Genomic DNA, 21764 nt, shown 5'->3' with positions numbered 1-21764 from the left:
TTGATAGACTCCATGCCCCGCCATTGCTTATCTGTGATAAAAAATTTTGGTTATCCAACAAAATATTAGTTTTCCCCCCTAAATTTTGTTATTGGTCCTAAACATTTGTCCAGGGACAAATTGAACTTATTGCATATAATCCATTGCTTGAGTAAAAGTAATGTTTTGTTTATGAAATAAAGGTTATAATTTTATCAAATGAAAACAAAGTTAATATTTTTCCTGAATTTTAGTTTCATTTGTTTGATTTTAGATTCCACACAACATGGTTTTGAAAATAATTGTTAATGATCCTAAACAATTGGCCATCTCTGTATAGTAACATTGTTGCATTGCAGCTCTTTCAGGAGTAACCCAGATTTTGGTATATTTGATGTCGACCAGGACAAATATACAATTCAAAATGTATTACACTCACAAGGTAGCACCTTGCCCCGGGATCATACAGCTGTCTCGAGATTTGGAGAACCATTCACACATAAGAGCCAAACGGATACATGCCAGAAAGTCATCAATATCAGTCTTAAAATTTATTTAACAAAGAAATCCCAGATTATTATTTTCATTAAGTCAACACACCTTGTCCCAAATTCCACAAAGCAATGTGGCAGTTTAGCAACAATAACATGCAGCTGGCATAGTCCTATTGCTAACAGAATGATCGTGATGCATATTACAAAAGAGGACTCAAAATACAAGCACACACCCAAAAAAATTCCAAAGATAGATTCAAAGTATGGAAAGCAATTTCAATAGACACATTATAATCTTATTGCTTCTATGCCAAAAAGTGTAAATAAAGGTCATAAGTGGCACAACAGAATCTTAACTGCCAATAATAAATGCTTTTAAAAACATTTGTACACATCATTTGCATTTATTCAATCTACAATCTATGCATTTTTGAACTATACAGTAATACCTCGATTTTCGTTGACTTTGGTTATCGTAGATTTTTTTCACGAAAAATTTGTCTCAGTTTTCGTCGGTGTGCCCAAGTCACCTCTCTGCTAATTTTGCAAAAACAAAGGGCAACCCATGCATTTTTTGGCTCAGTGTGGTGTTATTTCTTGTTCTGTGAACATTACCCCATGATGACCCACCATTGGCCAACATTTCCATTCCCTGAACACTGGGAGCTTGGTCGTGGGTTCACGCTTCGCCAGGACGGGCTGATCACGTGGAGTTTTCCGGGTTTTCTCCACATCTGTAACGCCTGAATAGGGGCCAGTTACCCTTAAACAGACTTCCCGGAAGGCATTGTTCCCTGCGATATGACCATCATAAATGCATACAATTACTATTACATGACAATTACATCACACTTTACCACGGGGCGATATAGACTAGAAGCTCATGTCCAACTAACCTCTACAAGACAAGACATTACCCCGTGCATCTAGCCAAACAATTCCATTGCTTTCCTTTATATTAGTTTTTTATATTAATTTCTTATTGCTTTTAGTATTTAACACTATATAAATTCTCCATAAAATGTGTTATTGGTGTGTATTTTGGACTGTCTACAACAAATTAATTGGATTTACATTGATTCATATGGAAATAATTGCCTCGGTTTTGGATTTCGTTGACTGTTTTCGGACGAATTATCAACGAAAACCGAGGTATCACTGTAATTTACAGTATTTTAAAATCTCTTAATTTTTAACTGAATCATTTGTGAAATTCAGAACAATATGACATTATAGGGGGAAAACCTTTTTTATTGCTTACAACTTTAAAAGAGTCAACTGGTGTATGCAGTGGTGATATTCGAAATATTTAACAAGGGGTTCGCTAGCAGAAAATTTTTCCCTGACAATCACTGACAAATGAAATGGAAGTTTTGAATAGAAATAAATACAACACCTTTTCTTGCAACCGTATATCTAACAATCAGTGGCGTACTTGGAACGTAACGAGCCATGGGTGAAGGGCAGGTAACGATAATATTTTAGGGCTGTTGACCTTTTTTTTTTTTCTTCTTTTTCAGGCAGGGTAATCTTTACCGCAAAATCGCGCTTCTCGAAATACACACGTCATCATCTCCCAAGATACATTATACTTTTTCTTTCACTGTCCATAGCCCGACACGTGTTCGACAGCCATCTGGGCATGACATTCTGGGATCTCTCTCATCACTGGATCTACTTTCAAGAACTCTCTTGAATCGATTGCAATTAAACCTCGATTGAAACGGTCGAGAGAGATCGCGCCAAGACATACTCCCTGACCTGGCTCACAATCTAGATTGAAATGCTTGGTACAAACAGGGTATAAGGCTCTAGTTTAGTAGTGTTACAGAGTATAATACGCATATTTTAATATATTTTTTTAAAAAAACAAACCCACTGAAAAATGTTCCGTGTGTTTAACAAGGTTCAGAAAACTGAAAATTTTAACAATGGGTTCGGCCGAACCTGTGCGAACCCGCCGAATATCACCACTGGGTGTATGTAAAGTTTTTAAATGCAGTTTTTTTCCCTTTAATTTTAGACGATTTTTAAACAAAAAACTTAATACAAAAAAAAAATTATATATATATATATGTCAGTTCCAACTGAGACATTTTCGTTTTTAAAATCAATATCAAAAATGACATTTTTACAAAAACAATGTAGCTTAAATGTAATTGAGTAAATTGGAATCGTTTTTGAGATAAACTTGGTTGTTTTAATCAAAATTTTTTCATTTCTATGAATGTTTACCACTGGAACTTATTTTGATAGCAAGAACTGAAACTGAAAACTTTCTTGATACTAAATCATCTTACTTTACTAAGTATAAATACTAAGTACTAAATTTTGGTTTGACCTTACCTTTCGTTTGGTATTACAAAATATAACCGCTTGAGTTATCGTTAGCGTATCGTAGAGATCACACAGGGTATCAAATTTCCACTCTTCTCTTTCCACGGCAACGAAGAACTGCTTGATTCCTTCTAGCGTCAATTCGTCACTGAAATAATTCAAATACTTTTATTATATTTACTATTGTAAATATGGACAAGTCGACAAGAATGAAAACCAATACCGTTTGACCAGAATGCGAATTGGGTCGGTCATAAATTTGCTCGTCATCTCTAGTATTTCGTGGGGCAGGGTGGCCGATATCAGCACGACTTGAGTGCAGGGCGGAAGATATCTGTACACGTCGTATATCTGTTCCTTAAAACCTAGAATAATAAGATATTTGAATTAATCCATATTTAGTCTGACTATTTTTTGTTAAATTTGTTGTAATATCCTAAAATCAAAAAGAGTTTTGAGTTATAAATGATTGAAAAAATTCATTTTATAAAATTGATGTTGGTGAAAATAATTCAATATTTCAACAAATTGAAATGTTACAACAAAAAGTGAAACAGATGTTTAAAACTGTTGCGTTTCAAAATGAATTGAATGGAGATGTTCTCAGATGGATTTCTGCCTCACGACGACAACAATCAGAGTAATAGTAATATTATAAAATTCATTAAAATTTCTATCTACGTACACATTAATCTATTTTGAATATAAGCCCAACGATATAAACATTATTAATGGTTAAATGCTCGAGCAATTTAAAATATATCATGGGAAATTGATTTTTTCCGCCGAATGGGATTTTCATTACATAAATTTTTAAATGCCATTTAGAAATCATATTTCTATTTTATATGCTTCAAAATTATTATTCTAATCAGAAATGGTTTTATTTTTGATACTACAATAAAAAAATAAATAAAAAGTTACTATGAAAAATACTTTTTATTACCAGATACAGTCAGCCTCCACATTGAAACACAAAAGTAAATAAACAAATGCACTGTACAGCAACAGCAAGTTTTATAACTTTAACACTACATTATCAACATTTTAGGCTAACATACACACAAAATATATAATGTACATATAATATTTAGATAGCAATAAAATTATTAAAGCTTATAAAACAGTTATATACAGTACTGTGTTTTAAACTTTAATAATAAAATATGCAATAAAAGCAAGATATGCTGCTTCTAGCTAGTACCTCAATTCTATCTTTGAAATATCATTCTAACGGGATTCCTATCATTTACAGCGTCATTATATGTCTACAGTAAAATATCATTATGCTTATGGTAGATCTGTTGGGACCTTCTCTATTGGTTGTTATATCTTGGTCAATCAACATAAATTGAGTCTACCATGATGTGTACGTGCATAAGTCCCAGTATGTGAAATTAAATAATTACCCTTGTTCAGCATTTCGTCCGCTTCATCCAACACTAGCATCTTTATGGAACGGGTTCTTAAATTTCTTCTTCTTATCATATCTGAAAAAAGTAAAGAATTCCTTGAGAATTATCATCACTGTTGCTGCAAAATAGTAAAAGTAAACCATATACTTAATAATTCAATTTATCAGTCATACAAATAGGATAACTAGAAATTAATTTCTTCTGTTTGACAAAAATTGATAAAGTAACAGGCCAACAATATAATGTACAGTACAATCACTTAATTAAGAATTTGTCTAAATATTAATATATAGTAGCCCATTTCTTCCACATTAGTAAAGTGAAATGCTAAATCACAATACAATCATATCTTTCTTTGACTACAAATAATTTGGAGATCAAGTAATTCCTGACCATGTGTCAGAGACAATATAAAATGGTAGAGCAGCATCTAATAAGTAACTTAGTGATTTTCTGGTACATTTTAATCTTAAGAGGTTAAACCCTCTTTTGGAATTGCACTAGACCTACAAAATTAAAATTGAAAGAAGTAACATGCGACTATGCATTCTCTGCTAAAAGTATCACATATATGATGAGCATCACATTTGATATCAACATAACACAGAATACAATTTTGGTAAAGTCTCTCTCAAAATTAGGAAGCATTGTGGAATAAATTATCATCATTCTACATTTTCAATAGTGATCTTTAACTACACAAAGAAAATTTTCATTATAAATATATAAATACTAAATTCTAAATTTTATATATAAATATAAAATTTAGAAATCACTCAACATTCAAAACATTTGAGATAAAAGGCTTGATCTTAATGAAATTCAATTTCTTATAATAAATAATTATATTTATTTTTATTATATTTTAATACCTCTAACATGGCATTTAAGTGTTTTAAGTTACAAAAGCTACATTGTTTATTCAGTAGAAGTAATGTTGCAATAAAGTTAAAAATCATGATAGTGGAATTGCCAGTATAAAAATCTAATGTAGAAAAAATAATTACATGTATTGATCAAAATTGAAATGGCTAAGATAGAAATCACATAAAGGAAATTTTGTGAAAATTAAAAAGACAGTTTTTTAAATAAGATAATAAAATTTTGATTCCAGACAATGTTGAAATCAATAAATTACAGATGTTCCCAATACAATTTCAATGAAACTTTAAAAAATGCAAGCAAAGATTTAAAATGAATGAAGAGCAAGTTCTTGTTTAATTTTAAATACTGTATATAGAATACTTATCAAAAATATAATGCTATTTTGTACAATTCTATGAAAACATTAATAGCTTATAATTACTCAAACTAAATAGTTCAAAAATATACAAAGATATTTGAGAAAATTAAATACTGATACAATGACAAACGTGTATGGTAGACTTTCAATACTGAAGTGCAGTGTCAATTGCATTGGATGCATTTATCCAACACAGTTGATAGGAGGATACTAAATTACATCAAGTACGTCTCAATACAATATGGGTGTGACAAATATTATAGAAATCAACTTCAATCTTTGAATAAGAGCCACAGAAATCTATTAAGAAGGATTTTTCCACAATAGCTTTAGAAATGCATGCTACTGACCATCAGATGCAAGTCCACCCAGACAGAGCACATCACACCTGGAACAAAGTACAACTTAAACACTTGGAAAGAATTGAAATTTACAAGACCAGTAAAAATGCCTTGGCTATAAATTATAAAGAAATGGACATCATATCACATGAACAGAAGTGCAGATGAACAGATTTTTGCAGTAACATGGTGGATTCCATGATATGCAAGCAGTAACATCCAATCAAATAAACATTCTTTTTAGATCAAACTTTTAAAATTCTATTTTATATTTGTCATTAATTTTGTCGTAAACCCAACAATGGCCAACAAAGTCAGTTGAAAACATTAGTTTTATTAGTGTTTGTCCTTTTTCGTTGGATTTTTGCTTATTTTGGTAATTTCTTACAAATGTCAGATTTCTTCAGCAAGAATTAGTATTTTAAATAATAAAGTTATAGTTAAGTAAAATTTTTTAATTAATGGTTTTCTAGAATTATTATTTTTGTTTTCCATTCTCCTAAAAATGATGCATTGAGGTTTCACTATAGTTTCCATAACTCAAAATTCATCAACTTAACCCTTTCCCGGCCAGGGTACCGATCTATCGTTACCCTATTCGTTTAGCAAAACGGCCAGGGTACCGATTGATCGTTACCCTGTTAACAATCGATTTTTATAAAATTTATCGACAACAGATGTCAGCACTTGACGGCATCGTCTTGTTTATCGTTCATTCTACATATTTTTGTCCAGGTGGTGTTTTATCGACTTAAAAAATTTTAATTATCGGTTATTTTTTCTTAATTTTTCATTTTCTGATAACTTATTATTTTATTTTTTGCATATTCATGCAATAATATTACTATAATAAGTTGATTTATGCTATAATAAGTTTATTCAGCTATAATATGTTAATATATCGTAAATATTTAAGTTATGACCTTCAGTTCTGATATTTTATATATTTTTTTTAAATTTTAATTTTTAATTTTTTTTTAAATCTAAAATATTAGCAAATGTTACATCTATTGCTATTGGTAATCATATGTTTATTACAAAAATATATAGTCTTGTTTGATATGAAATGAATAAAGTATATTAGTTAATTATGTTAGATGAAAGCAGAATAAAGTTCAGATTTCAAACAAATGTTTGATATAATGTGCGATAATTTCACAACAAATAAACGTACGTGCATAAATGTAATATCAAATTGTACAGAACAATATTCTACGTCATTCTGGCTCAGTGACAATAAGAATAAAGTAACCAGACAATGTTAATTTTGACAAAAAGTAACAAATTTTTAAGTTTGAATGTCAATTATCATATATTATTTTTTTTTTCTCATAAATATTTCAAACGAACTTTATTGAAAAATGTCGTATTTAAAACTAACTATATTGATGAATATATGTGATTTTTTTCATATGAATCAAATAATAATTTAATTTTTGGTGAATTTTTAAAGTAATATTGCCTGATTTACCTATTTTGACCTTGGCCGTTTTACAAAATAAGGGGGCGTGGCAAACAGCAGGGAAAGGGTTAAAAAATTTCTCTGTCCCTTTCACTTTAAGTTAACAAGAGTCTACTGTATTTGATTTAACACATTAGTGGAAAGGAAACAAATGAAAGTTTAAAAACCTGCAAAGTCACACAATAAGAGAGATGTTACCTCTCTTCTAAGAATGCACCATGTCAAGAAAAAAACCTTACAGTATTCATATCATTTTGTGAATAAATTCTCTCTGATTTGTCAACCTGCTTTGGCCACATGCAGATACATGTACAGTATAACACTGGCAATGTGCCAATGACTGTATGAAGTTTAATAATTACTCTAGTAAACAGTGTACTGTCTATACTGAAGTCATTCAAATAATAGTCATGACTATTATTAAAACAATCAAGTTTTTCTTGTGACTGTATTTCACAACAAAGTTACATCCATACTGGGTAAAAATGTCAACAACTTTGTGTGCTGCATGCTAATTAGTATTCATTCTAAAAAATGTAATATAATCTTATACTTGTGAACCTGTTTTTCTCTAATTAAACATTCTAGCCTATGTTCATAAAACTTGTGACTAGTGTTAAAGAACACCATTATTTCTATTCTCTTTGAATCAAGTGTAACTATTAATGAAATAAATCCATTATCATCATCATTCAATAGTATGGTATTAGGCCTATTCTGTCCCTTCCCCTCAAACTCGAGTGGTTCCACTCCTTCCGTCATCTCTATGGTCTAAAATACATTTTAGATCTACCAAAAATTTGATAGAATTAACAATGCCAAATAAAATGTACAGTTTTGCAGTTTACAGTAAGCTTTATCTTCCTACAATAGGCAGCCTGCTTTTTATTAAAACCATTACAAAATGGCATATTTTCAATAATATGACTCATTGAAATTTGTCTACATTAATGAAGCCTTTTAGCCAATCAAAACATTTATTATAACATATCAGAATCATCATAACTGTCTTTTAAAATCTGTTAGGATTTTACATAATACGATGTGATGAATTTCCCTTATCCACCCGACAAATAATAAAACTATCGGATGGTACGAGTATTGTTCATATTGCTTTTCCTGCATAAGTAGATAGTAGCATAACATAAGAAATTATGCTCTAATTTACTCACAGGTTAACTTTCTAAACACTATGCTTGCCCAAATATTCTCTCTCTCTTTCTTTAAAAATCTAGTAACAAGTTGCTTAACTTTGCTAGCAACATTTAAAACTGCGTGTGTGGCACCATCTGTTATGTTATTTTTATTATTAAAAACTTTTTATTTTTTAATTATTATAAAATGGCAAAAAGAATAATTTTGAGGATAGGAATACTTTATAAAAAATTGTAAATGTTAATAACGAGAAAAATCATCATTAAATCCAATCCTACTGGAGATACACACGATCCCTTTATCTCCCCCACCCCTCGACTTTCAACCGCCATAATTTAATAGCATAAATTCCCTTAATAAACTGCCAAACTTTCATGCTTTTTGTCAAAACTTCTGGAGTTATTAAGTTTCAAAGAGAGTGAACAAAATCAAGCCCCACACACACTAACCTCCATACAAAAAAAAAACCCCAAATTTTTTTTGCATTTCTCAACATTTCAAGGTCCCCAGTCAAAAAATGTAGAAATCTGGGGTGTCATTTTTTTGCCAGATCGCCATGTTATATATAAACAGCTAGAAGTAAAAAAAGCCACCATACTATTTCTTTAGATTATCATTTTATGATAAAACGTGATATATTATCTATCTGGAAATTTTTAATCAAAATCACTTTTCACGGTATATTATTTGGCAAAATTGTGTAATAACTATTAGCTCTACTTTCTTTAGTGCGTAATATTTAAAAAATAAAATTGTCATTTCAGATAAAGGGCATTTTAACATTGGCACAGTAATAAGAGAGTAATAAGTAATAAAATTCTGTCACAGATTTTTGTATAGATACACAGTATGCACTGATGCTCTATTCTACATTAACACAGATACAAGGCATTCACATTGTTACAGTGTAAAAATATGAAAGAGCAGATTGAGTAAACTGAAGTAATTCTGAGAAGAAAGCCTCAATTGGAAAAAAAAATTATTTATGTTAACAACTCAGAAGATATCATACCAGTATTACTTTTTCATATACCCATATATGGAAATTAAGCAGAGTAACAATGTAATGTAAAAGTAGTCTTATTCTCAAAAAACCTATGTTGCCAATCTTTGATGACTTCCATTTATGCTAAGAATTTAAGCAAAAATATCTCCAAAAATATTGGCAAAAGTTATTTAATATATGTATTGAAAAAAGAGAAATACCAATGCATTTTTCTCTATTTTGTTTATTTTAGAAGCAGAGATCCAGCTAGAGCAAAAAAGTCAATGTGTCCACAAGGTAAATGACAGTTGTGAGTTCAAGTCCTTTTCTTTCAGAATTTTCTAAATTATTTAATAAATATTAGGGTTTCTCAAACAATACATCCCGGGATCCCGGTTGTTTTTTTAACCCAGGAAATCCCGCAAATTTCTTAAAAGTTCACTTTTTTCTTATTTTGTGTTAAGGTTGAGGAAATTTTGCAAATAGAAAGTTTAATTAACTCAAACTGTCAAAATACATTTGTATTTATTAATTTTAAACCTACTTATTAGTTTAAATTTTTGCTCGTTATGGCATGTCACATTGTCAATAATCAATATGTAGCTTATTTGTGGCAGGACTCTAAAAATTCTTTACTTGTCAGAACCTGTAATATCTGGAATAATTGTGCTTATGCTGTCTTAATTTTTAACCATGTCCAGTAGCTTCAATAACTGCATAACACCAGGTTGTGCAAATTGGACAAGGATACAAATGAGTACGAAGTCTGCAAGTATGAAGTTTTTCTTCATAAACCTGATTATTAAAAGACAAACGAACTGCCGAATTATTGGGCTATAAGCTTGATGTTTCTATTAAAGCAGCCGAGGTAGACAAATCAAGAATACTAAAGAGCAAAAGAAGTACTACAATCTCGAAAATGAACTAGAAATCTTCCAGGCTACAGGTGAAAAAAAACATCATCTGCCTTCTCTTAAATGCATTAAAGATGATTCCACCCATGTGAATTGAATTGGAAAGGGCATTCTTGGTAGCAGGACTTTTCATTAGTTAAATATGAACCTGATTGAGTGATTGGAGTATTGACCATCTTTGCTTTTTAAAATCTTAATACAAAATATTATTGTAAATTTTTATAACATGTTTTATTTAAAAATGAAAATTACTTTTTAAGTTAGAAGTTTAATCAAAGTTCTTTTTTTCTTTTAAATTTTCAATTCAATTCAAAGCATTTTTTTTGTTGTTGTCATTGTATGCAGTTTCCAGCAAACTTTAATAAATTGTTTTCTATTTGTGAAAATTTTTATGTAATTCAAAGGTAATTCTAATATAAATCTTACACAGCATTATTAATATGATTCTGGAGGTTGCAGAATGTATTAAATTATTTTAAAAATAAAGTACTATAATATGTTGATTAATAATGTAATGAAATTACTCTCTAAGATGAAACTAAAGAACATCAAACCATTCAATTCTAGAATTAGGAACGCCATCAGTTACGCTTCACCGATTTGGAGTTTATCTAATTATCATAAATTAGATATAATACAGAACAAATTTATTCGTAAAATGTTCTCACTTGAATATAACATTCCAGGAAGTGCTCTCCATTTAGAGTTGAACAGATTCCAATTAGGTCCTTTTTTGTTAAAAGATATAGTAAATTTCTTATTCGAATAAGAGATAATAATATAGCTGGTAAATCCTCACTAATTATATAAAGAATTGTTCATTGATATGCTGAGAAAAAACTGGGTAAACCAACTAACACACATTTTTAACAGTTTTAGTTTTTCGATAGATCCATTTATGATGAAATCTGAAACACGTGATTTGCTCAATTAATTCAAAATGCTTTGGAAATTTCTCTGGCCCAAGACATTAGTGATCTTCAAAATCATAAAAGCCCAGTTTGGTATAACTTAACTTTAAAATATCCTTGTATTAACGGATATATGCATACAAACTTACCATTTAATGTTAAAAAAATTTTGTTCAACTAAGGCTGAATAAGGAGACACTTATAATGAATAATGTTATATATGATTTCTCAAGGGTCTTTGTCAAAGATGTAGTGACACACTAAATTGCATATGTTCTGTATATGTAGAGAGGCCCAAGATATATGAGAAAGATACAATCTCAGTGTTTTGGGCCTTGCTGCCAATGAAAATTCCATCTATCTTTTCTTTCACATGGTAAAAATACAACTATTTATAATTTATATAATTATACACAAAAATTCTTTGTAACATATTAAGATTAGTACATTATTAACATGAATATCAATAAGGAACTAAAGTTTTATGTTAATAATAATAGATAAAAAGATAATTGTTATAAACTGAAATTTTTTGTCTGATTATATTATGTATTAAATCTTTTCATTATATAATCATTTAAACACCCTTTGTAACAGGCTAACACCTGTTATGAATAAAGTTATTTGATTTGATTAAAAAATAAAAAAATAATTATATCATTTGATTTCAAGATACTTTGTATATCTTAAAAATAATTAATTCTATCCCGGGAAACAGTTCACTTTTATCCTGGAATCCCGGGACAAGCAAAAGATCGGGAAATGAGAAAAACACTAATAAATATTAATTATAATTATAAATTTAATAAGAGATGGTGCCTAAAGCATACCTCTAGTGCCAGATTACTTGGGATTTAATAGTTATTAGTAGTGGTAATGTAGCATGACATGGTAATCATTTGGCTTAAACTATACTAATTTATATATTACATTTTTTATTATATTATTGTGACCTGACTTAAATTAATAGGACTATTATACTGGTGTGCTGATTTTTGCAAACGAGGAATTCTTATTCAGAAAAAACAAGTTTTTTTATTTTTCACCTGCTGTTTTCCCCTGTACACACAATTCATGATATTTGTGTTTCAGACTACTAGGTCCCTCTTCAGCAGGTTTACCACAAGAATGTGGTAAAAAACAAGATAAAGTATTGTAATTTTTAAAATATTATACATCTTGTTTTTTACCATATTCTTGTGGTAAACCTGCTGAAGAGGGACCTAGTAGTCTGAAACACAAATATCATGAGTATTGTGTCTACAGGGAAAACAGCAGGTGAAAAATAAAAAAATTTGTTTTTTCTGAATAAGAATTCCTCCTTTGCAAAAATCAGCACACCAGTATAATAGTTCTATTAATATGATAAGTCCTTAGTTCACAATAATACGTGGTACGATCCAAAAGTTTGGGGAATGCAGTAATCTACGACAACAAAAGCATGTATTTGAAGTTACAGCGTATGAAATGGATTCTACCAAACCACCTCTACGTGTTCAGGTTAATTTCACCCATGTCATGTGATTAAACTGCGAGCGCTGCTGTTTTTTTCCAGAGATAGTTACCTTTGTCCTGCGACGTAATCAAAGTGGAGTTTCAAGAACAACCTCCAACATTTCGACTTCACCGCGACCTTTCACCGTACACCTTTCTTAGCAATTTTAAAATCTCCATAGGTGTTTTACCTAAACGCTGACAAAATTTAATGTTGGAGGTTGTTCTTGAAACGCCACTTTGATTACGTCGCAGGACAAAGGTAACTATCTCCGGAAAAAAACAGCAGCGCTCGCGGTTTAATCACATGACATGGATGAAATTAACCCGAACACGTAGAGGTGGTTTGGTAGAATCCATTTCATACGCTGTAACTTCAAATACATGCTTTTATTGTCGTAGATTACCGCATTCCCCAAACTTTTGGATCGTACCACGTATATAATGTACTGCAATATTTACTTTATGAAATTGTAATTTCCACCAGCCCTTTTTACAAAAAAATACATATTACATGTTTACATTATACTAAGTTATATATTTTAAAAAAATCTTTTTTAGACCTTACCAAAAACTCTTCCCGGTGTTCCAGATACGACATGCTGTCCGTAGTCCAGTTTACGAATATCTTCTCCGAGGTTAGTCCCGCCAATACAGGCATGACACTGGACACTCATGTAATCACCCAATGCCAAAATAACCTGAAATTATTTAATACAATCATTTAATTAACAGAATATTTAATCTTTTATAATGTCACACAATATCAATGCTTTATGCAAGCCACACATTTTCTGTATTTCTGATCATTTTTAAATTTTACTTCATTTTAGTTTTTATGTTTTATAAATTAGGAATGTAAATAAGCTAGATATATAATTTTAAGTAAAATCATTCTTACATCTATTGATACAATTTATCCTCAAAAACTAAAAATGTTTTAAGAAAGTATACATGAGGAGAGTCCAATATTAAAAGTACAGGCCAAAATTACACTAACATTTATAGTTAAAGAAAATATTTAATACATTCCACAAAAACTACATACTTTTGTATATTTCTCGACATGATCGCCATGAACATAGAGACATTTATCCCAGCATGACACTAGTTTGAACATCTCTTCACAATGCTGTTGCTTGTCAAGTTGCTCAAAGTAGTGCAGAACGATGTCTTCCAATTCCTCCTGATCTGCTAAGCATTTCTCCACCAAAAATTTCTTTAAAGGTCCGAATAAATGAAAATCTGAGGGGGCTAAATCTGGACTATATGGAGGATGTTGCAGGACTTCTGCTGTGCTAACTACAGTTTGGTTTGATTTAATGTGTGGAGTATAGTCCAGATTTAGCCCCCTTGGATTTTCATTTATTCACACCTTTAAAGAAATTTTTGGCAGCGAAACACTTTGTGGATCAGGAGAATTGGAAGACACTGTTCTGGACTACTTCGAGCATCTTAACAAGTGACAGTACCGTGAAGGGATGTTCAAACTAGTGTCACGCTGGAATAAATGTCTCAACGTTCATGGCGATTATGTCGAGAAATAAACAAAAGTATGTAGTTTTTGTGGAATGTATTAAATATTTTCTTTAATTATAAATGTTAGTGTAATTTTGGCCTGTACCTTTGACATTGGACTCCCCTCATATATCAATTTTTTCACTTTGATACATATTAATATATTCCTTTGTTAATCTCTGATTAACTGAATATTTTAAAGAACTGAACTAACATGTATTTTTTAATTGAAGTAATATCACAGTTTAAATTTGTGCACAAAGTTGAAATTCAATTTTTGTTTTAAAAAAAATACAGAAATAACATTAAATTGTTTCAAGACTGGAATCAAATATTAACTACTTAGATATAAAGAAAGCTTTTGCTACTGTTTCTCATAAGTTGCTTTTAAATAAATTACATAAATTGGGGTTTAAGAGATTTGAATCTTACTAGTTTGAATCATATATAATAGAGCATCATACAGTATTATTTAATTAGCTCTTCTCATGATTACCTTCCCGTTAAGTCTGGAATTTTTCGTAAACTAAATCCATTTTATTTTCTATATTAACAAATAATTACAGCCGACTCACCTTAAAACAAACACAATAAAAGAAATTTTGTTGTTGCCCCAGCAAAATGCCATTGCCACAATATTAATTTTTGTGCAATAGTAACAAAATTTTTACTAGGATCCATTTAACTAAACTATAAATTACCTTCACAACCCCCAAGAAATAACTGTATTTCCAATAATGGTTGCTTTTTACACTTTGACACAAACAGTTGAAAGTGGTACTATAATAAATGTTCTATTTTGAGTAGAATAATTTTCTTCTCCTAGTAAGCAAAGATGAGTTACACCTGTGATTGCAGAGCAATTCAAGCATTTGGTTTTAGCAGACCATTTCTACTGTACTAAAAAAATAGGGGTAAAAGTTTAAGGATGCCGACACCTTTAAGTGGATATGGTCCCATGTAAACACAAGCCTGTTTTCACATCTGGAAGTGCATATAATGATGCCAGGTTCTGCTACTTTTTACCAAATTCAGCTCCTTTTTTAATGTTTTTCTGTCGAAAAATGTTTTCAACTTTTTCAAATAATCTTCAACAGAAAAAAAAAACATCACAGATTTCTTTTAGCTTTGTTTTGTTTAACCACTCTGATATACCCCTCCACACTTCAATGGTGAATATTTTCTCCCTCTCATTTTGTTCAATTTCAAAATTATTTAGAACATTAATTTGTTTGCATAAATAAATTTGACTTTATTTAGTAAATTAATTCAAAATATTACGATTTAGAGATTTTTCGATTGCCTATTAATTAAACCTTAACTCCCTAAATTATATGACCTTGAACCTGAAAATTCTTAATATGAATTTTTGATAAAGTGAAGTAACAACTGTTTCCCTAGCAATTTGTGTTAAAGCAAGTTGACTATTATATATTTTTAAATTTAAAGTATTAGTAATGTTAGAATACTACTTTATGCTAGTGATATGAAGTTTTAAATATTAATATTATGGATTTTTACAAAGTCATTTTATGTTTAATATCAATTGGTAAAATTCAACTGATTTAATATACTGTATTTACTCACATATAAGACGAGCTCACATATAGGATGAGGTGCGACTTTAAAGATCAAGATAAAGAAAATTAGATTTATTAATACAATTCTAATTTTATTTCGTTTAATCACAAGTAAAATATCAAATGCATTTACATGCATTTGATATTTTACTTGTGATTAAACGTAAGAACTTGTGATTAAATGTAGAAGTAATTTTTGTGGGACAATTAAAATTGTCCCACAAAAATTACTGGGATTTTAAACTTTAAGGAAAAATCTTTTAAAATCGAAAAACATAATTTGTTCATGTAAAGTTACACAATCGAATACCTTTCTTCCAATTCTTAACAGTCAAATCCACTCTCCGTCGATTACACTTATGAGTTTTTCTGAATTTTGATTTTCAAATAATCATCTGTTTTCATGTGGGAATGGATTAAAACTTACATCAGGCTCCCATGTAATTTTGGAATTTTAATCTGGAATTCAATTCAAAAGATTTGCTTTTCCTATTGCTATTAATCTTTACTCCCGACAATATACAAGAACGATTCAAATGAGCCAGATAAAATACTTATGTTTTTAAATACAAGAGGATAAGCATCCGGTAAAAAATGCCTCTGCCTCTGAAAGATTAAACGTTGCTCAAACAATTTCTGGTTGTTTACAAGCAATGAAAAAGATTTTAAAAAAAGGAAAATGGGTGCCACATCAACTGAACAAAAGACAAACAGAAAACCAAAAAGTAGTCAGTAAAATGTTGCTTCAATGACACGAAAGTAAGTCATTTTTGCATCAAATTGTGATTGGCAATGAGAAGTGGATTTATTTCGGGAATCCTAAACGCACAAAATCAAGGGGTGATCCAGGTCAACCATCAACAACTGCAAGGCCAAATCACTTCAGAAAGAAAAAAATGTTTTGTGTTTGGTGGGTGATGTGTGGTATATTATGAATGGTATTAACTTTCATAATATACCAGGTGAAACCGTTAATACTGATCAATTACTGACAACAAACAATCAACCAGAACCATACTTTGATCGTAAAACGACCAGAATGGGCCCAAAGACGTGGCAAAGTAATTTTGCTTCATGATAATGCACCATCACAAACTTCAAAACCAGTTAAAGATACATGGAAAGACCTTGCTCCTCCTTATTTCCACTTGTTCCGATCAACAGCACATGCACTTTCTGATTAGCACTTCAAAACATATGAAGAAGTGGAAAAATGGGTCTCTGAACGGTTTGCTTCAAAACAAAAAAGTTCTATTGGGACAGTATCCACAAATTACCTGAAAGATGGGGAAAATGTGTAGCTAGCAATAGACATTACTTTTAATAAATCACTTTTGATGTTTCTTTTGAAATTATTGTGTTTTCTTCGATTAAAACAACTGCATTATTAACTGGTACAGTACACCTGGTAACTCTAGCACTTGTATAGGACATCATAAGAAGACTCAATCCGAGACTAGAACAATTACGTCTCACATCTCAAACCTGAATTGGCCCATTCATACATCACTAGACTCGACAAATTTTATTGTGGAACCCCAAATTTTACTGGCAAATTCCTACAATTCTGCAGAACACAAATTGGTAACCCCTGTAGTAGATGATATTATAGACAATTTTGTAAGTTGTATTCATACACTGAAAATAAAATCATTTCTTCTAACATAATATATAATATATATATCAGAAATATGACTATAAATACAGTCATATTTCTAAGAGCTTGTAGTAATTTTATTTTAATTTTATCCATGTAGTCTGTATATATTATTTTACTGAAAAATACAATTTTCTAATGAGGTTTTCCACAAATGTTTACCATACTTTACTGTAATTTGCTGTAAATTAAAATAGAAAATATCAGAAAGAAAGAAAATTAGAGATGTAGTTATAAAATAATTTTTACTTAAATAAATTGCGCATATAAATAATAAAAACAGTATAAATATTTAAATACAAGCCTAAATATAATATTCATAAATTTGCACACTATTGGGTGCCCCGAGTGCCACTCTCTGCCTAAACTATGATAGAACAATGTTGTCATTTGGAATGGTGTTTGCAAGCAGCGTTGCGTCTGTAGAAATACAGTAGAGCGTCGATTATCCGAAAACCGATCAACTGAATGCGTTTCAGTCGGCAAATTCGAATTTCTGCTAGTGATGTGGCTCTGCAATATTTGGTTGTCTTGGGATACTCCAATATTATTTTAGTTGATATGTGTTTTTAGCTGGCAGCACTGGAAGGGTACCATGAAAGGGTCTTTAAGGACACGCCAGTATTTGAACAAGACTTTTTCCCATCGTGAGTGGTAAGTTTTGCTTGTTTTTCTGAGGACTGTGTTGTGCTGAATTGGAACGTTTTGAGACTACGTTATTTTCCAAAATATAATTTTTTTTTGTTTTTACATTTTTCAAAATATTTATTTTGTTTGTGAAAAATAAAGAAATAATTTTTTTTTTTAAATTTCATTAATCTTAACTTTGACAAAAATTCAACGCAAAGCGACACGCAACGGAGAGAAATTTCAACATGGGATAGATTAATTAAACAACAGAAATTAACTGCTTCTGAATTTAAATTGACCCACTACCTCCAGAATGTTTTTATACACACACTCATTCTTCGGGGGTCCTTTGAAATTTTTAAATGCAAAGGGGGTCGCAAACCAAAAAGTTTGAGAAACACTGATGTATATGATTAGTATTTACCATCAATTTAGTCAAATGTTTGTATTTATATTATATTTATATTAAATGTTTATATTTTAGCCTTCTATGCATAAAAAACACTTACAAATAGCATTCAAATACACTAAAATATCTTAAACACAATAATACAGTACATAATAATAAAGCTACAATAAAAATTGGCTTTATAGCAACTCATCCTTATGTACAAGTCGTTTGTAAGTCGAGGTGACCCGCATAACACAATTACTGTGTCATACCAGCAGGTAAAACATTGGATTTGTAATACTCAGAAAAATGTATTGACAATAAACAAAAATCATCACTGTTTAAAAATTTTGCAAAATAAACATTTTATAGTTAGAAATAAATGACAAAAACATTTTTTCATTATTACTGACAATGTTATGCAGCTGCAGGAAATTCATTCATGCAGTGAAAATGCTATAACAATTATGGGGAAAAACTCTCACATATATTTTAAAATTACTTAAAAATTGAAAAACTAAAGTAAAGTTAATAAAATAATATCAAACTTCTTACTCAATGATCTACAAGGCAACCAACTTTTTTTACGATAAAAATTATAAGTGAAAATAAAATAGCCGTCATCAAAATAGTTTATAATAGATAAATTTTAAACATTAAAAAGAGAAAGAAGAAAATTTTTTACAAGTTAATTACAAAAACATCCATTACATTAATATACTAAAAGAAAATTATATAAATTTTTCCTCAATTATATTCACATCAAGCATTATTCACACCATTAACATTACTTAGCAGTTAATTATATCAAATTAGCATTTCTAACGATCATCATTCATCTGATACTTCAGAGAATTTTCTTACAATAAATCTCAAAAAAGAATCAAGAATTTTTTTAATACCAAATTTGCTTTTAAATAGTCATATTATTGATAAGATAGTAGTAACAATTCCAATTTTTAACAAGATAAATTAAGAGATAGTTCTATCGACAATGCAATACTTGGTCAATAAAATTGTATCTCTCTCTCAATAAAGATTTTCAGCGAGAAAAAAGCCTTTAAATTTCTATTTGAATCGGATAAACACTAAGCACTTCTAATTTCAAACTACTCTTGCAATAATAATTTACCTTTTGTACTTGTGTGGCTAATTCTCTGGTTGGAGACAAAATTAAAGCCTGCGTTTCTCTGACTTGGGTGTCAATAGTTTGCAAAACACCAATTGAAAAAGTAGCAGTTTTACCGGTTCCAGACTGTGCCCTAAAATATCAAAACATATTAATTAAATTTTGTCAAACAGTCAACTGAAGCATCCAGAAAAATTTACAATAAGAATTTTAACTTACTGTGCAATGACGTCTCTTCCTTTAATTATTGGTTTAATAGATCTTTGTTGAATGGCCGAAGGCTTTTCAAAACCTGTAATACATTATTATTTTTAAACTTATATTTTGACTTTAACTGTCACACTAACAAAGAAATAACTTAAATTTAGAAAAATTAAATTTCTTGAAATCAATGTAATAACTATAAAAAGTAAGGTTTTGAAAAAAAATGAGAATTTCATAATTGTCCAATGTTACATAACAACAGCAAGCAATAATGTTGTTTGAAAAACAGAAAACATAAGCAGGCAATATTTAAGATTCCTGTAATATATAAATAGAGCAAAAATGTCTATTAACATGAATTTTACTACAATTTAAAAAGTTTTGTATACTTCACAAGTTTTTTTCATAGATTACAATTATCATCTTCAGGTTAAATTCAAAAAAGAACAAAATGTTATAAACTTAGCATTGTCAGACACAAACACATTTATATTAAAATAAAAAAAACAGAAACTTTAGTTGAAGATCATATTTAATCCCCAGCATTTGTAGTGATATTTGTACACTCAGGGTTGTGTCTACAACTAGTAAAGACTTCTTTCATAAGTGTATGCCTCAGATTTATAGTATAACAACTGTTAAAAATGGCAATGCTCCTCAAGGCATTATCTCCACACGATGATCATGGTGTTAGCTGATTTCTTTAGACCAGAGGTGTCCAAACTACAGCCCGCGGGCCAGACCCGGCCCAGCAGGTAATTTTATCCGGCCCGCGAAGTCCTTTGAAAAATACTGATTTTTTCACGCGAACCCGTTTGATTTTCAAAAATGTATATCAAAAATTGAAAAAAAAAATGCAAAAATCATATTTGATAAAAAAAAAAGGATTTAAAATGCAAAAGGGTTTCCAAATTTAAAGTAATTTGCACGTAAATTTATTTCTATGTTTGGGACTACCTATATGCGAGAACAAACTTTTTCCAGGGTGAAGTATCTGAAATCAAAGTACAGGGCAAATTTATTGGATGATCATTTGCAATCATTGCTTATAATTAGTGTTTCAGATTTTAATCCCAACTTAAAAGAAATTCTTCAGCAAAAAATACAGTTCCATCATTCCCGTTAAAAGTTGCATGAAATAATTTTCTAATTATGTATAATTTAGGTATGTTTGTTTAGTATTGGTGTATTTGCAATTAACTGTAAAAAATAAAATTCAATGCTACCTTAGTCATAATGAGATTTTTTAATTCACATATTCACGTGGCCTGCTGCAAATGTATTTAAATTCAATCTGGCCCTTGAGGCAAAGAGTTTGGACACCCCTGCTTTAGACAAAAACACCCATATTTAACAGGAAATGGTTGGCAGCTGGTTCAAATATTCGGAGTGTATTATGAGTTGCCATAATGCAAATCTTCCACTTCTCTCTTCATTGCAATTGTTCTCTCTTTCACAAACCTCTTATGTCATTTTGCAACATTGTTGCAATTCACAATACCCTCTCCACACATCCTTGAATCAACTGCCAGCAAATGTGTCACAGATGTGTGTATTGGTCAAATAAATAAGCTAAACTGTTGGTTTTCTCCTGTGTCTAGGTGCATCAACAGATTTTATTATATTATGCACCAATGAGATGCAAATTCATGACAACTAATCAAGGCTTATGTTGTAGCCATGACTAGCTGTCATGATCTCCACTAGTTTCAGTTTAATACATATTCATCTTTGCAATATTCACAACCAATTTTTATTTTCTGATAATCATTGTACAGTGTAACCACATTATAGATGAAATACATTATACATTATTCAAGAAATGATCATTTTTCAGGCAAATGATACTTTATTCCACCTAATAAGATGTACTACGTGTGGAGTTTACTGACAATATCACATATGCTTCAGTTAAATATGGCCAA

General features: G+C 30.2%; 1 protein-coding gene across 1 annotated transcript in view; it reads right to left on the bottom strand.

The window, feature by feature from the left end:
• LOC136988107 (eukaryotic initiation factor 4A-III) overlaps positions 1 to 21764 on the bottom strand; it is a 38776-nt gene that overhangs the window by 10025 nt on the left and 6987 nt on the right. The window contains exons 2-7 of the mRNA XM_067285928.1: positions 19855 to 19927; positions 19639 to 19768; positions 13299 to 13431; positions 4220 to 4300; positions 3034 to 3175; positions 2820 to 2958 (exon numbers count right to left, since the gene is read on the bottom strand). Of these exons, the coding sequence (XP_067142029.1) occupies positions 2820 to 2958; positions 3034 to 3175; positions 4220 to 4300; positions 13299 to 13431; positions 19639 to 19768; positions 19855 to 19927 (698 nt within the window). The remainder of the gene's footprint in view (positions 1 to 2819; positions 2959 to 3033; positions 3176 to 4219; positions 4301 to 13298; positions 13432 to 19638; positions 19769 to 19854; positions 19928 to 21764) is intronic.

The sequence above is a fragment of the Centruroides vittatus genome, unplaced genomic scaffold, assembly GCF_030686945.1.
Source record: "Centruroides vittatus isolate TY-2023 unplaced genomic scaffold, ASM3068694v2 scaffold_3046, whole genome shotgun sequence".
Taxonomy (NCBI): Eukaryota; Metazoa; Arthropoda; class Arachnida; order Scorpiones; family Buthidae; genus Centruroides; species Centruroides vittatus.
The sequence above is the reverse complement of the archived record's forward strand: the minus strand, read 5'-3'. Positions and strand labels throughout refer to the sequence as shown.